The sequence below is a fragment of the Medicago sativa genome, chromosome 4, assembly GCF_051527215.1.
Source record: "Medicago sativa cultivar Bolivia chromosome 4, Bolivia_mono, whole genome shotgun sequence".
NCBI classification, from domain to species: Eukaryota; Viridiplantae; Streptophyta; class Magnoliopsida; order Fabales; family Fabaceae; genus Medicago; species Medicago sativa.
This window is the reverse complement of record NC_140752.1, coordinates 81,600,209-81,615,000: the sequence shown is the minus strand read 5'-3', so window position 1 is coordinate 81,615,000 and position 14,792 is coordinate 81,600,209. Positions and strand designations below refer to the sequence as shown.

At 35.6% G+C, this 14,792-nt stretch overlaps 3 protein-coding genes across 6 annotated transcripts in view; 2 read left to right on the top strand and 1 right to left on the bottom strand.

Moving 5' to 3' along the window:
* LOC146932605 (uncharacterized) overlaps positions 1–2,703 on the top strand; it is a 5,180-nt gene extending 2,477 nt beyond the window's left edge. The window contains exons 7-10 of one of the 2 annotated variants that reach the window (XM_085704315.1): positions 97–183; positions 416–706; positions 796–885; positions 1,065–2,703. In XM_085704315.1, the coding sequence (XP_085560441.1) occupies positions 97–183; positions 416–706; positions 796–885; positions 1,065–2,528 (1,932 nt within the window). In that variant the 3' untranslated portion in view covers positions 2,529–2,703. Of the gene's footprint in view, positions 1–57; positions 184–415; positions 707–795; positions 886–1,064 lie in introns of both variants that reach the window. The other variant, XM_085704314.1, reaches the window with a different exon arrangement.
* A 926-nt stretch (positions 2,704–3,629) lies between these two features.
* Positions 3,630–8,227, top strand: LOC146932604 (uncharacterized). 2 transcript variants are annotated; one of them, XM_085704320.1, is made up of 9 exons: positions 3,630–3,743; positions 3,854–3,880; positions 4,001–4,123; positions 4,877–5,117; positions 5,298–5,369; positions 5,502–5,588; positions 6,650–6,973; positions 7,058–7,144; positions 7,501–8,227. In XM_085704320.1, exons 1-9 carry the CDS (start codon positions 3,688–3,690, stop codon positions 8,095–8,097), a joined length of 1,614 nt encoding a protein of 537 aa, XP_085560446.1. In that variant the 5' UTR covers positions 3,630–3,687; the 3' UTR covers positions 8,098–8,227. The 2 variants fall into 2 exon arrangements, with proteins under 2 accessions (XP_085560446.1, XP_085560447.1); XM_085704321.1 differs by lacking the exon at positions 5,502–5,588.
* Positions 8,228–9,169: 942 nt separating this feature from the next.
* Positions 9,170–13,961, bottom strand: LOC146932603 (methylmalonate-semialdehyde dehydrogenase [acylating], mitochondrial-like). Of its 2 annotated transcripts, XM_085704318.1 has the most exons (17): positions 13,809–13,961; positions 13,545–13,711; positions 13,292–13,453; positions 13,085–13,163; positions 12,758–12,976; positions 12,458–12,537; positions 12,163–12,228; positions 11,878–11,928; positions 11,636–11,787; positions 11,164–11,254; positions 10,968–11,048; positions 10,449–10,526; positions 10,300–10,335; positions 10,142–10,185; positions 9,981–10,059; positions 9,675–9,765; positions 9,170–9,363 (listed from the first exon to the last, which is right to left on the bottom strand). In XM_085704318.1, the coding sequence occupies exons 1-17, from the start codon at positions 13,831–13,833 to the stop codon at positions 9,251–9,253; spliced, it is 1,614 nt and encodes a 537-aa protein (XP_085560444.1). In that variant the 5' UTR covers positions 13,834–13,961; the 3' UTR covers positions 9,170–9,250. The 2 variants fall into 2 exon arrangements, with proteins under 2 accessions (XP_085560444.1, XP_085560445.1); XM_085704319.1 differs by lacking the exon at positions 10,968–11,048.
* Between the last annotated feature and the right edge of the window lie 831 nt (positions 13,962–14,792).

The window sequence follows — 14,792 nt, the reverse complement described above, 5'->3', positions numbered from 1 at the left end:
TATTGTATAGTTTCCTTAAAAGAGGTCCTCCCCTCCCCTCTAATATCCAACTTGCAGACAAAGCATGAGTCCTTAATGAGGGAGCTTCTTGTGCAGACAAGTGGAGAAAGGATCCTAACAGAACACAAAGACATCAAAGATCTCGAGGCTGCTGAGAAAAAAGAAATTCATGAAACCAAGCAGGTAAGGCTTCATCCACATATACTCAAAATATGAAGCCCCCAAAGGTTTAAGCCTTCAAGTACATTTAATGACATCACACTTGTCTAGAGTATAGATCTTCAGATTGAATTTTCCTCTCTTGTATGCATGAGTATTAGCCGTTAACCACACACACTCACACAAATTCTTCCAATTATAGTGGGTAGGCTTACATGAAGTACTTAGTCTCTATGCTATTATTTGGATGTTGCAGGATATTCCTGTCGTACCTGAAATTGGGCCAAGTCAAAATGAATCATCAACCACAGTGGAAACCAAAGGAACAGTAGAGGGGGACAGGGCTGGTGGAGAGATTCCTCGGAGTTCTTCTACGCAGAAGGATTTGCAGAAAGACCGGACTTGTGATTTATGTTTGACAACAGCAGATGAAATCTTGAATGCCCGCTTCAGTGGAAGGAAACACAGTGCTGCTCTGATGAAGCAAAAGGGTGCAGAAGCGATAAATGAAATCACAACTACTGATGATAATAAAGAAATACTAAAGGTAAAGTTTCGATGTTAAGTGTTGTGAAATTAATATAATTCTTATTACAAGTTCTTGTTTGAGTAAATTTTACATCTCCCAATCTCAAGGTGACAAATGGAGATAGACTCCAAACAGAACACAGAGACATCAAAGATTTGGAGGCTATTGAGGCAAAAGAAATTCCTGCAACCAAACAAGTAAGGCTTCGTTCATATATTCACTCAAAATTTGGAGGCTATTGACCCAAAGTTTTTTTTTTTCTTTTTTCAACTATAGTTATATGTTGAAAATATTCAAAAAATGTGTATTCTTCCAATTATATTGGGTTGGCTTGCATGAAGTACTTAGTCTTTATGCTAATATTTGGAGGTGGCAGGATGTCCCTATCATGCCTAAAATTTTGCCAAGTCAAATGCATCATCAGCCACAGTGGAAACCAAAGGAACAGCAGAGTGACACAGTTGGTGGAGAGCTTCCAGAGAGTTCTACTATTGCGTTAAAGGAAGTGCAGAAAGAGTGGGCCATGCCTAAAATTTTGCCAAGTCAAATGCATCATCAGCCACAGTGGAAACCAAAGGAACAACAGAGTGACACAGTTGGTGGAGAGGTTCCAGAGAGTTCTACTATTGCGTTAAAGGAAGTGCAAAAAGAGTGGGCCATGCCTAAAATTTTGCCAAGTCAAATGCATCATCGGCCACAGTGGAAACCAAAGGAACAGCAGAGTGACACAGTTGGTGGAGAGGTTCCAGAGAGTTCTACTATTGCGTTAAAGGAAGTGCAGAAAGAGTGGGCCATGCCTAAAATTTTGCCAAGTCAAATGCATCATCAGCCACAGTGGAAACCAAAGCAACAGCAGAGTGACACAGTTGGTGGAGAGGTTCCAGAGAGTTCTACTATTGCATTAAAGGAACTGCAGAAAGAGTGGGTCATGCCTAAAATTTTGCCAAGTCAAATGCATCATCAGCCACAGTGGAAATCAAAGGAACAGCAGAGTGACACAGTTGGTGGAGAGGTTCCAGAGAGTTCTACTATTGCGTTAAAGGAAGTGCAGAAAGAGTGGGCCATGCCTAAAATTTTGCCAAGTCAAATGCATCATCAGCCACAGTGGAAACCAAAGGAACAGCAGAGTGACACAGTTGGTGGAGAGGTTACAGAGAGTTCTACTATTGCGTTAAAGGAAGTGCAGAAAGAGTGGGCCATGCCTAAAATTTTGCCAAGTCAAATGCATCATCAGCCACAGTGGATACCAAAGGAACAGCAGAGTGACACAGTTGGTGGAGAGGTTCCAGAGAGTTCTACTATTGCGTTAAAGGAAGTGCAGAAAGAGTGGGCATGTGCTTTATGTTTGGTAACAGTTCCATGTGAGAAATCATTGAATTCCCATCTTAATGGGAGGAAACACAGGGCTGCTTGTGAAGCAGCTTTAAAAGCAAAGAAGCTAAAAATCTACAAGGCCAAAGAGGAGGTGAAACAGGAGAATTTTAACAATAAGTTAAATTCTAATGTTGAGAATGGAGGTGGTATTGTTAACAACAGGTTGAAGGGACCAGTAAGGATGCAAAAACTCCATTTCATAGGACCCACACCTTCTCCACAAGCTCGCAGTGGACCAACACCTTTCAGCGGACCAACATCATCTCCAATAAGAGTTCCATTTTCATATCATAGAGGACCAACACCTTTCAGAGGACCAGCGCCTTTTGGAGGACCAACGCCACCTCCAACAAGAGTTCCTTTTTCATATCATGAATCAGATGGATCATGGGCACGTCAACCAGAGTTCACGTATTTCATTCCGACTCCTCCTAGGTTGCCACCTCTGGATCCAAAAAGTTGTTGAAACTTTATTGTATGCTGATCTTATACTTTTTTTTGTGATCATTCTTGGTTATGATTATTTTTGTATTTTGGTTATGATCATATGATGATGTAAAAGCCACTTGTTGATTTTGATGATAATCGTAACAATGGTCCAACTTTTATTTATATGAATAAAACACAAATATCGATAACTACTCACTTTTCTCTATTATTTTTCTTAATTATTTATATGGTTAAATATGATTTTTGTCCATGATAATATACAACATTTTATGTTTAGTCATTGTAAAAAATAGTTTTTGTTTTTAGTCCTTACAAATATAAAAACATATTATTTTGGTCCTTGCAACCATAGATACCTACACATATACGAAGCAGGCATGGATATCGTAATTATATAGCAGAGAGAGCACATATATCATACTATTTGTATTCATAGATATTTATTTACATTCCTATCTAAAAATATGATTCCCTAATTTCAAAAATAAAATTTGAAACTATTAAATAAGCGCACCCTTAGGATTTGAAATTCCTTTCTCCCCTATGTTTCAAAAGTTTAAAAATGGCCAATATATTTTTTTTAAAGTTACAAATCTTCCAAAAAAATCAAAAAATCAAAAAATTGCAAATTGGCCCCCAAAAGAGTTCAAAAAATGCAAAATGGTCCCTCTAAATTTTCAATATTTACAGAGCAGAAGAAAAAATAGAACGCGCAAAAGTTGGGAAAATACTTGGGTGACATAATGTCACCGTGATATTAAATCTTGGCCACACAAAGGTGTTGTGTTGTGTGGCCCAGATGTATTGTATGTGTTGTGTGGTCCAGACGTTGTGTGGCAATGTGTGTTGTGTGGCCTAGATTTAATGTCACGGTGACATTATGTCACCCAAGTGCTTCCCCAAAAATAGATAGAATAAAAAAAGTTATAGTACGGATTTATTCAGGTCGTAGGATTTGGGGATGAGAAGCAGAAAAAACAAGAGAGGGACCTACTTGAAGTAAATGCGAACGAGGGACCAATGACATTTTGCTCCGTGTCGGTATATCTTATTTTCTTCCTCCCACTTGCAACCTACCAACTAAGCTACTTTACTATTTTACTTACTCACGAAGACTGACTTTTCATTTTCCATTTTCCTTTTCCATTCGGAGCTTGAATTTGGGTTGGTAGTAAATGGATTCTTCATGGTTTCTCAAACTGGCTTTCAAATGCCTTTATCATTTTGCATGGTATGAAAATGTATTACGTATATCCCTCCTTTATTTTCTTCATCTTTTTCACATTATTAGTTGCATGCTGATCAATAGTACTCTTCTTTTATTTCCTTCTCTTTTTCTAGGCCTCTTTTTGCTCTGGTGTATCCTATGTAAGTTCTTGATCTGGCTGTTTGGTATATTGAAATATTTGCTACCTTTTACATTATTGTTTTGACATTTTGTTTTGTTATGCTCTTTTTTGTTTTTTTGTGATTATGGTTTTTGGACAGGTGTGCTTCCGTACAAGCAATTGAAACTGACTCATATGCAGAAACCAAGGATTTGATCTCATATTGGATACTTCTTTCCTTAATTTACCTCTTTGAATATGCTTTTATGAGCCTTCTTCTACGGTAAATTCTTTGCCTTCAAGGTCGAGCTAGTCTTATATCATTACAAAGTGACACTTTTTCTAATAATTAAAAATATAATTGATTTCGCATTCTGGGGATAAGTGTTTCTTTGTATTTTTTAAACACTAAACATTTGGTTTTGTGACCAAGCAAATATGTCTCCTCAAAATATGGAATTAACCTTGTTTTTACAACAATAAGTATGATTGTCATGTATTGGTGGTGTGTTTGGTGAAATCACGCCCACATGTGATTTTATTGAGTCCGGATTTGCTTTATTCATCTACCTTCCATTTACCGGGGCAGAAGTAGAAGATTACTGAGACCCATTAGTGGGGTCTGCTTATTAAAATGGGTGTCGCTAATCGGGCCTCGATTTTATTGAAGCTAAATATGTAGCTTTTGCTAAAACCATGATGTTACTTCACGCCAAATATGTAGCTTTTTTTCAGTGGCACACAATGTTACTTCGCCAAATACACCAGTTATCCAAAGACGTACTAAAATCAACCAAATTGGTTGTTTTTCCACGAGAACGAGTACCTGATTGAACTTGAGATTGATCAATGCACATTTAATGTGCCAAATTTTTAGTAGAGATTAACGCATGAAATTCCTTCTAGGATGTCGTTTGCTCCATAAAAAAAGAAACCATGATTTTTTATTCATTGAAAATAAATGTTGCAAATGATTCCCTTTTGATTTTTATCAAACCAAAGTTTTTAACCACTTCATTACCATGCGTGACATCAGGTTTCACCTCTGGCCATACGTTAAGCTAATGATCATCTTCTGGCTCATCATACCGGACTTTGGACGAGCTTCTTATATTTATAATAAGCTTATTAGTTCCATGAAACCGCAAGTAGTCACGTGGAGGTTAAACAACTACTGGAGGAAGTGGTTTTGTAAGAAAGATAATTTTTTAATGCATGCAGAGAAATATATGAAAGAGAATGGAACTGAAGCCTTAGAGAAACTCATTGCCAACAAGGTAAACAGCTATGTGGCCTTATGCCGCATAAAAAATTGGAGTACAAACCCAACATAAAATAAAAATGTCCAACTACTTGAACTCTAGAAGAATTCTATAGGGAACCAAGTATGTGGATGTTTTTATATCTGCATCTGCAGTTGAAAATATTTGCTAATTCTTTGTTTTTTCGTATTGTAGAACACAATGTGTAGGTCTGATGCAGAAGCGACAAATGAAATTATGGCCACTGATAATAAAGAAATGCTGAAGGTAAAGTTTTGGTGTTAAGTCAGTTGTGGTATTAATATTGTTCTTGTTACAAGTTCTTGTATGCGTCGATTCTACCTATCTTAGTCTCACGGTGACATTTAGTAATTAACGAGAGGGCTTGATCTAGTGCAGACAAATGGAGAAAGACTCCAAATTGAGCACAAAGATATAAAAGATTTGGAGGCAATTGAGAAAAAAGAAATTCCTGCTACCAAGCAAGTAAGACTTCATTCATATTCACTCCAAATAGAAACTTAATGATTAGGCTTGAGGCATTCTAAGAGGTTATTTGTGTGGATTTGTTCATGATTTTTGTTGCTCTTGTTGAGTGCTGGGATTTTAGCCTAATTGTACTTTTTATTTCAGGTGTTTCTGCATTTTCATCTAAAATTTAAGTATAGTCGCTATCTCCTATTTAGGCTTTGTTTGGGAGTTCGGAGGGGAGGGGAAGGAAGGGCTTTGGGGGGAGAGAAATATAGGGAAAATTGAGAAATCTTTCACATTTTTGGAAAGAGTAATTTTTTAGAGTGATAAATTAATGTTTATGATTGCTATATTTTTAAATTTAAGAATATGATAACAACATATATTAAATTTAAAGAATTCATATAAACCCTCCCAAAACCCTCCTCTAATACAATTTTTTAGTTCCCCCAAATGAGGAGGGTTTTATATTTTGAAGAAAAATAAACCCCCCAAAGCCCCTCCTCCCAATGTCCTCTATTTCTTCCACTTACCCCTTCCTTTTTTTCCAAACCCTCCCCTCCCTTCCCCTCCAAACTCGCAGACAAAGCCTTAAAATAACTTCCACAGTGTTTGTATATCACTCGTATGACAGTCTTTGAACTGTGTGAACTAGTTGTATATATATTTTCTTGTACTATTCAAAGTTTTCATTAATGCTACAATGATTGTAACTGTTTGTTCTCAATAGTGGGTCTTTTACTACAGTGTTCTTTAGTTTCTTCTTTTCTTTTGATAGCAAGGAAAGATGAAACTATATGGGAAACAAGTGGTTACAAATGTGAGCGACGATTCTGATGTTTGCTATTTGTAGGAAATGAAAAGAACATGTTTTATTTTCTACCTGTGAGTAAGAAACTTAATGATGCCACCCTTCTCTGAAGTATGGCTCATCAGATTGAACTATCATCTCCCTTGTATGCAGTAATAACCATAGTTCTTTGTTAAAAATGTTAAAAAAATCTGTATTCTTCGAATTATATTTGGTTGGCTTGCATGAAGTACTTAGTCTCGATCCTAATATTTGGATGTTGAAGGATATTCCCGTCATGCCTAAAATTGGGCCAAGTCAAAATGCGTCATCAGCCACAGTGGAAACCAAAGGAACAGCAGAGATTAACAAAGCTGGTGGAGAGGTTAGTCAGAGTTCTACACAGAAGGAAGTGCAGAAAGAGTGGACTTGTGCTTTATGTTTGGTAACAACATCAAGCGAGAAAACCTTGAATTGTCATCTCGGTGGAAAAAAACACAGGGATAGTGTTGAAACATTAATATCAAAGAAGCAACCTACACTACATAAGCAAAAGGATGCAAAAGTGACAAATAAAATCATAGCTATTGATAATAAAGAAATAGTAAAGGTAAAGTTTTGATGTTAAGTGTTGTGAAATTAATCTGATGGTGACATTTATTTAGAGCACTTAATGAGGAAGTTTCTTGTGCAGACAAATGGAGAAAGACTCCAAACAGAGAACAAAGGCATCAAAGATTTGGAGGCCATTGAGAAAAAAGAAATTCCTGCAACTAAGCAAGTAAGGATTCATTTGTAGGCTAGTTCTGTGGTGCACAAGTGAAGTAGGTGCCGTACCATGCACATGTGTGTTTCTATGATTAGATCAATAAGTCCCATGTTTAATCAATATTTGGTTGGAACTTATTGATCCAATGGTGGAAAACAAACTTGTACATGGTGCAACACTGTTTTACCTATGCACCATAGAACTAGCCTCATTCAGTCAAAATAAAGATCTCCCAAGGTCAAATTTAAATTGTAGATTCGTGGCATGCTAAGAGGCCATATGTGTAAGGTTTAGGCTTACAAGTGTGTGTGTGTGTGTGTGTGTGTGTGTGTGGTCATGATATTTGTTGCCATTGTTGTTGGTGCTAGATAAACTACCCTAATATTGTGGCAAGTCAAAAGGCATCATCAGCCATAGTGGAAACTAAAGGAACAGCAGAGAGCGGCAAAGCTGGTGGCAAGGTTCCTCAAAGTTCTAATTCTACACAGAAAGTGTGGACTTGTGCTTTATGTTCGGTAACAGCTACAAGCAAGAAAGACTTGAATTCCCACCTTAATGGGAGGAAACACAGAGATGCTAGTGAAGCAGCTTTGAAAGCAAAGAAACAACTTGCTCTGCAGAAGCTGAAAAATTATCAGTCCAAAGAAGAGGTGAATCAGCTAAATGTTAGCAATAAGCTAAATTCTAATGTCAAGAATGGAGAAGATATTCTTAACAAAGGGTTGAAGGGAACAGTGATGATGGATGATAAGGTGCAAAAACTGCAAAAGAAGGTGCAAAAACTGCAAAAGAACCTGTGTGAGCCTGTTGGGATGCATAATTCCAAATTAATATGTAGTGTCTGTAATGTTGTCCTTCATTGTGAGGCCAATGTGGCCTCTCACTTAAATGGGAAGATGCATTTGGCTAAAATGCAAAGCAAAGTTGATAGATTAAATAACCTTAGGGACATTTGCACTGCTTGAGATTAAGTTGAAAGGGAATTGGTGTAGCAATCCTCCTTGACTCATGTTGATGTATTAGGTGAACATTACATTGCTGTAGAGGATTCTTAAATGGAAATACTTAATAGTTTTGAAAGGATTTGCACGAAAACCTTTTTCTTCAAAATTTTATCCCACAAACCACTGAATTTAATCTGCCCTGTTTGATCATCTGGTCTGCGATTGTTCCTCTTTTTTTGTAGCTTCTATATGATTATTTGTTATAATTTAAAATTGAAAAGAGATTATGGTATTCCAGTTTAAGGAAGGAAAAACATTTCAAGTATATTTTTGTACTGCTTATAATTTTTTTTTTTTTTTGTATCATTTTGAGGTTTAGTGCGAAATATTTTGTACCAAATAGTGGTGTTCAGTCTTAAGCATATGATCTGAGGTGACTTACTAAAAAACTAGTAAATAGGTGACGGTCGCTGCAATTAGTTGAGTCAAAATAATTAATTTTGATAAAAGTGACTAAAAAATGTGGTTAAAAAGTTGAGTCATGCTTGATAATATTTTTATGGGGTTGGGGAGCTCAACTCGTTTGAGGTCTTGGATTTAAATCCGTATGGAGAATTAATTACTAACATTTTTCATTAAAAAAATGTTTGATAATATATAATTTTTTTGAAAGGGTGTTTGATAATATTTTAAAAGTGAGTTTAGTGAAGGCTGTTATTCTATTCTTTTGTTACTCCTAAAACACTAAACTTTCTTTCATGTTGAGAATTATTCATTAAAAAATAACAATTTTACAGCTGGAAAGTCATTTCATTCTCAAATGCTGAATAAGTTTAACAAGCTCTAAACGTTAATAGCTCATTCTTCTAAGAATCCTATTAGAGAGGGTCAAATGTATTTTTAATCCTTAATTTTTGAAGTTTAGTTATTTTTGTATTAGCTTTCAAGCTAAACCTGAAGCAATTTTTAGGACAATTATATGTGTATGGATATATTATTTATGGATTCGGCTCCTAATATAAACCCTCATTTTGGAAAATATAATATAGAAGGAATTGGGGATTAAAAGCAGAAAAGAAAAACAAAAGGAAAATGCACAACAAGCCTACGCCATTTTATTGAAGAGTACAAAGTTTCCAAAATAGAAAAAATTATACACATGACTTTCTGGTGATCAAGATTTTTGAGAGGTTGGCATTGCCATGTTAATCTTGCTACTGCCAACTGAATCCTTCCACTGCTGAGTTATTGTTTTGATCTGTGTATAAAAGTTAACCCCTGCTTTGCCTACAATTCAACAATTCAAATCAAACACTACAGCCTACAACATATAATAAGAAAAATGCAACTCTAATGTAAGTGATAAATGATTGCAAAATAACATTTGATTGATGTCCATGATCAGCCTAGTAGTAAGAGTTTGACTTGTAACTTTAAGGAACAAAGTTCAAATCCTTTCACCAACAGTTGTAAAATGATCATTAAGGCTATTTCTGTTGCTAATATTCCCCCCCCCCCCCCCCCCCCCAATGTATTTAAACAAATAAATAAATAATAAATGATTGCAGACAAGCTAGATTTTGGATAAATCACTCTACCATAGAAATTGAGATCGCCAGCAAATGACGCCTTGTTGCCAGTGAATGAGAAAAATGGCAAAGGAACTGGAATAGGAACGTTGATGCCAACCTGGTCCAGGATCCATAATGAGTATCATTATCATTATACAATACATTATTCTATTTGTGGTACAGAGAATCTAGTCCATGTGGTACAGAGAATCTAGTCCATGCAATAATGCAATATGATTGGTTGACAAATAACAACTCCTAATTCAAATACTGGTTGGAATTTATCAGCATTATCATTCATTAATGTCCTTCCAAGAAGTAGTATATATTTACCTGCCCAGCCTCAATCTCAGTCTGAAATTTCCTAGCAGCAACACCAGAAGTAGTAAATATAGAAGCACCATTTCCATACCTGTTGGAAATGATAGAGTAAGAAATAAATATATAGCTGTTTAACATAAGGCAATGACAATAGCCGTATGTTTGATAAATACTTGTTTTTGTTGATAATGCTTATGGCATCTTCCAAGCTATCAGCCTGAAGATAAAAACAAAACAGAAAAACACATATCAGCATCCAACACAAATGTCTGTCTCATCTGGTGAAAAGTGAAAACAAATAAGATTCTAAGGATGAAATAAAAAGACACACCTCCATGAAAAGAAGAACTGGGCCAAAAATTTCCTCCTGTGTGTGTAATGTTAAAGACAGTCAAGTTTAATATATATAAACATCAACTCTCTATTCTGAAGGAGTTCTATTAGTAGAAACCTTGAGATTTGAGATTGGTAAGAAAATACCTTGTAGCACTCCATGTCGGCAGTGATATTTGATAAGATAGTGGGGCCAACAAAATTGCCAGATTCATATCCTGGGACCTATTTGTCATGCACGTATGAACTGATAAGCAATCCTTAAAATTGGGCAGAAGAAATGGGGGGAAAATAACACAAATCAAAATAATCTATCATTATATGGGAAAACAAAGGCCTACTCAAGGACTGTTCTAGCCTGTAGAATAAAGTTACTATTGTCTATTTTACTTTCCTGTTTAGCATGATTGATTTTATTTTATCTTATCCTGTCGGACACATAATCAAAGGAGAGAAAACAAGGATCTCAAAGCTATGCTAAACCATGTATCTAATGCATTGGGGAATGTTTCGTTCATATATGCTATTTTTCAGTTGAGCTTCTGTACCTAGTGAATCAATTTATACGCAATAAAATGCTTGATTATCTCACTATATGTTTGTCTTTTTTCTTCAAAAAAATACAATAACTCAGTTGAAAAGGGAAATTAAGGGTATAATAGCTACCACTATATTTCTTCCATCAAGCAGTAGTCTGGCACCACTGTCGACCCCAGATTGAACTAATCTGTGCACTCGCTCCTTTGCCTGTGAAGCCGGTAAGAATTTTAAGAAACATAAATAGCTAAAATATAATCAATGTGCTTCAACGAATAGCCGTAGATATAATTTTTGAATGATGCACCAGAGAGAGTAAACAAACCTGTTTGCTGATAACTGGACCAAGATCTGCATCAGGTTCCGTTCCAGCGTTTACTTTAAGAGCTTTGGCACGCTCTATGATTTTAGTTGCCCTGCACAAATATTGTGGAGGATACAATATTTAAATTTTCATAATCAAAATCAATTTTCCAAGGCCAAAAGATAAAAAAAAAAAAAAAAAATTGAAACCAATGAATCCATACATCTCCGTCACAAGGTATTTTCTCTAGACAATCTTTTGTTTTTTTTAAACGGAAGGACATAATTTACTGATTATACCAATAATGGAATTATGATAAAATATCCACCCTATATGATTATGCAGAAAATGAAAAAACTCTCCACGTTTAATAAATCTAGATCAATTTCGGACAACAAACTAGAGCAGAAGCTTCAAATTGCTCCAAGTAAAAAAAGCCAACACAGAAATCGTGGTAAACGGAAATCAGTCGAAGCAGAATGGAGTAAGATACCATGCTTGTGAACCTCCCACAAAAACAACTGTGCTGAGAGCCATGCACCTTTGCCCAGCAGCTCCAAAACCAGCAGCAACTAAAGCATTTACAGTAGCATCAATATTTGCGTCTGGCATGACGATTGCATGATTTTTGGCCCCCATATTAGACTGCACACCAAATTTTATTAATTGGCCAACTTCATATCATTACATGTTTATATTAACCAATTTCACTGAGGAAAAATGAACTGCACCTACCTGAACACGCTTCCCTTTAGCTGCTGCTCTTGAATATATGTGCATTCCAGCCTTTAATACAAATAAGGACTTCAATATTTATACTAAAATACAACATAAAGGGGGGTAATAGTTTGCAAAATTTTGGCATGTTAATCGCTTGCCCTCTTCTATATATCTTTCTATCTAAGCACATTCAAACGGCAAAAATCATTCAATTTTCTGACAAGATTGCTTTTAAGGTCACAGAAGAGGAATCAATGAAATCAAAGAAGTGAAAAAACAAACAATTATAAGACAACTTACAACATTGGAGCCAACAAATGATATGGCTTTAATATCGTCATCATCACAAATGGCATTCACAACATCCTGTCACCAATAATCAAGGATATCAATCCGTGAGAAAAACAAAGCACAATTATTTCATTCAACACATCATAAATTGATAAATTGCTGCCCTTTGAACAACTTTCACATTTAATTTGAAATACGATGAAAACACCAAATGGAAAAAGAGCCCATGAGCACATTTAATTAGTGAGTATCAAAAGAAACAGGTGAGCAAAAATGATTAATATAAAAAGAGATGATAGCATACATGGGTTCCATGAACAACATTTAAGACACCCTCAGGCAAACCAGCTTCCAGTGCCAATTCTGCAAGCATTATAGAGGCACCTGGAACAAACAACAAATATCAAATTACAACCAAAAGCCTCATCCCACTAGATGGTTTAGCATAAAAATATAGCACCCAACTACAGCAAAGTTTGTTTAAAAGGCGTTAAGCTTGCTCCGAATGAAAAACAATGTTAGAGTCCCTTTTTCCATTATAATGTTACACTATGCTCCAGATTGAGAAAATAATACAAGGTTATTGATAGAAAGCCAACATCACCTGGGTCTTTCTCTGATGGTTTTAGAACAAATGTATTGCCACAAGTAACAGCCACGGGAAACATCCACAATGGAATCATTGCAGGAAAGTTGAAAGGACAAATCCCAGCACAAACACCAATTGGTTCTCTGACACTGTATGTGTCGACTCCATGTGAAACATTTGAAACATACTCCCCCATTTGTAGAGTTCCCATTCCACAAGCATGTTCCACCACCTCTAAATGATGTAAATTAAAAGTATTCAATAATCACATTGCCCAAAATTATGAGCATAACTATGATCTGACTACAAAATGTTATATAGCAATGTATTATAAAGACCAACCTAAACCACGAAACACATCTCCTTGAGCATCCTTCAGTGTCTTTCCTTGTTCGGTGGTTATATTAAGAGCAAGTTTATCCTAAAAACAAAGTTGAAATAGAACGAAAACTTTTCACTTTTCACAATAAGCATGACGGCATAAGTGTCTATGTGTGCAAAAGATTGCGAGCATGTAACGCATCTTCTAGAATGTTGTGAAATGCTCACCATATCTCTGCGTATAAGCTCCTGGAGCTTCAACATAACACGTTGGCGCGTCGTAACTGGAGTGTTACGCCATGACGGAAATGCCTTCTTAGCTGCAGATACAGCAGCTTTAAACTCATCATCCGTAGTCAATGGAACTTGCGAAACAACTTCTTGTGTCGCCTATGATCAGCCAATCAGACAAATATTAGATAGAAGTCTGCATGCATTTCTCAAAACAAAAACTGTAAATTAAGGAAAAAAAAACACTTACAGGGTTTAAAACATGGATGAAATTTGATGATTTAGAGTCAAGAAACCTTCCCCCAATAAGATTGGGAACCCTTTTATAGCGATCAGTGGAAGATGGTTGAGCCGCTGTTGAGAAATGGGAGGTTCCGAAAGCAGAGATCTGAGGCATCAAAAACTTCAACTTCTTTGCTGCAAACACAATCGAAATTGAAAGTAGTGATCGATGATCGTGTATCTGGGCTGGGCATAAAGAAAAAGAGTACTAAGTATTGATTTGTAGAGTTACCTCGTTGAATAGAAAGCTGCGACATCCTGGTTTGGCTGTGTTGTTTGTGCTACTAGGAAAGGAAAAGAATATGGTGTTTGAAGAAATTAAGGATGATACAGTTTGGAACCAGACACGAGAAGCTGAGTCAGCACACTCTCTCACAGCAATCATAATCTGAAGCTGTTTCAGTTTATTATATATAAGGACGAATCAATTGACAGGGGGGATGCATTGTGAGATTTTACCAAATCCTTTCGTATCAAATTCAACTACCTATTAGTAATTTATTCCATTATTTCTTTTTAATAAAGTGCATTAAGAACGATTAATTAACTGATCGCCCCTTTAATTCTTGAATGGAAAATTATAATATGTTCCCTTTAAGAACTACATATAAATATAATCATTCTATTTCATCTCTCAAAAAAAATAAATCATTCTATTTCAAGAGTTGTGTTTCTAAATTCTTAGGTATAAAAATCTTCATTTTCAGTGTATAATTTCTACATTACATGTAGTTTTTTTTTTTTTTAGAAACATATTTTGTTAGCAACACTCTTTTGAAAATTACTACTTTAGTCCTTAAATATGAACTTTTATGAGAAAAAATTGTATCTCTTTTATAAGACTTCTTTGATATTTCCAATTACATTAATTATTTTTTTTATCAATATACCCTTATTTATTTTGCATCTTTTTCTTCAATCAACAATATATAATGTGTTGAAGACATATATAGAGTTTTTTTTTACACAAAACAAACGACATTGATTCATTCAAATTGATAGAGTACATCGATACAATACAAATTCGCTAAAAAAAAAAGGATGAATATGTGAACAAACTCACAACATCCATGTTAATAGCATAAAACGGCAAAGTACATAAGCCTATAAATATGACTATATTAAAATCTCCGAAATAGTCATGCCTCCGGATCTGCAACGTTGATGACGCCAAAGTCATTGGTTGGATCTGCACTGGATCAAAGCTGATCTGACA

Bases quoted from the DNA above. Each gene is read 5' to 3' on its own strand.
- LOC146932603 (XM_085704318.1), bottom strand. From the start codon at position 13,833: ATGTCGCAGCTTTCTATTCAACGAG. The intron at 11,255-11,635 runs GTATCTTACTCC...ATATTTGTGCAG, and splicing joins GTGGGAGGTTCACAAGCATG to GGCAACTAAAATCATAGAGC. The intron at 11,049-11,163 runs GTTTGTTTACTC...CCGGCTTCACAG, and splicing joins GTCCAGTTATCAGCAAACAG to GCAAAGGAGCGAGTGCACAG.
- LOC146932604 (XM_085704320.1), top strand. From the start codon at position 3,688: ATGGATTCTTCATGGTTTCTCAAACTGGCTTTCAAATGCCTTTATCAT. The intron at 5,118-5,297 runs GTAAACAGCTAT...TTCGTATTGTAG, and splicing joins AGAAACTCATTGCCAACAAG to AACACAATGTGTAGGTCTGA. The intron at 5,589-6,649 runs GTAAGACTTCAT...TGGATGTTGAAG, and splicing joins AAATTCCTGCTACCAAGCAA to GATATTCCCGTCATGCCTAA.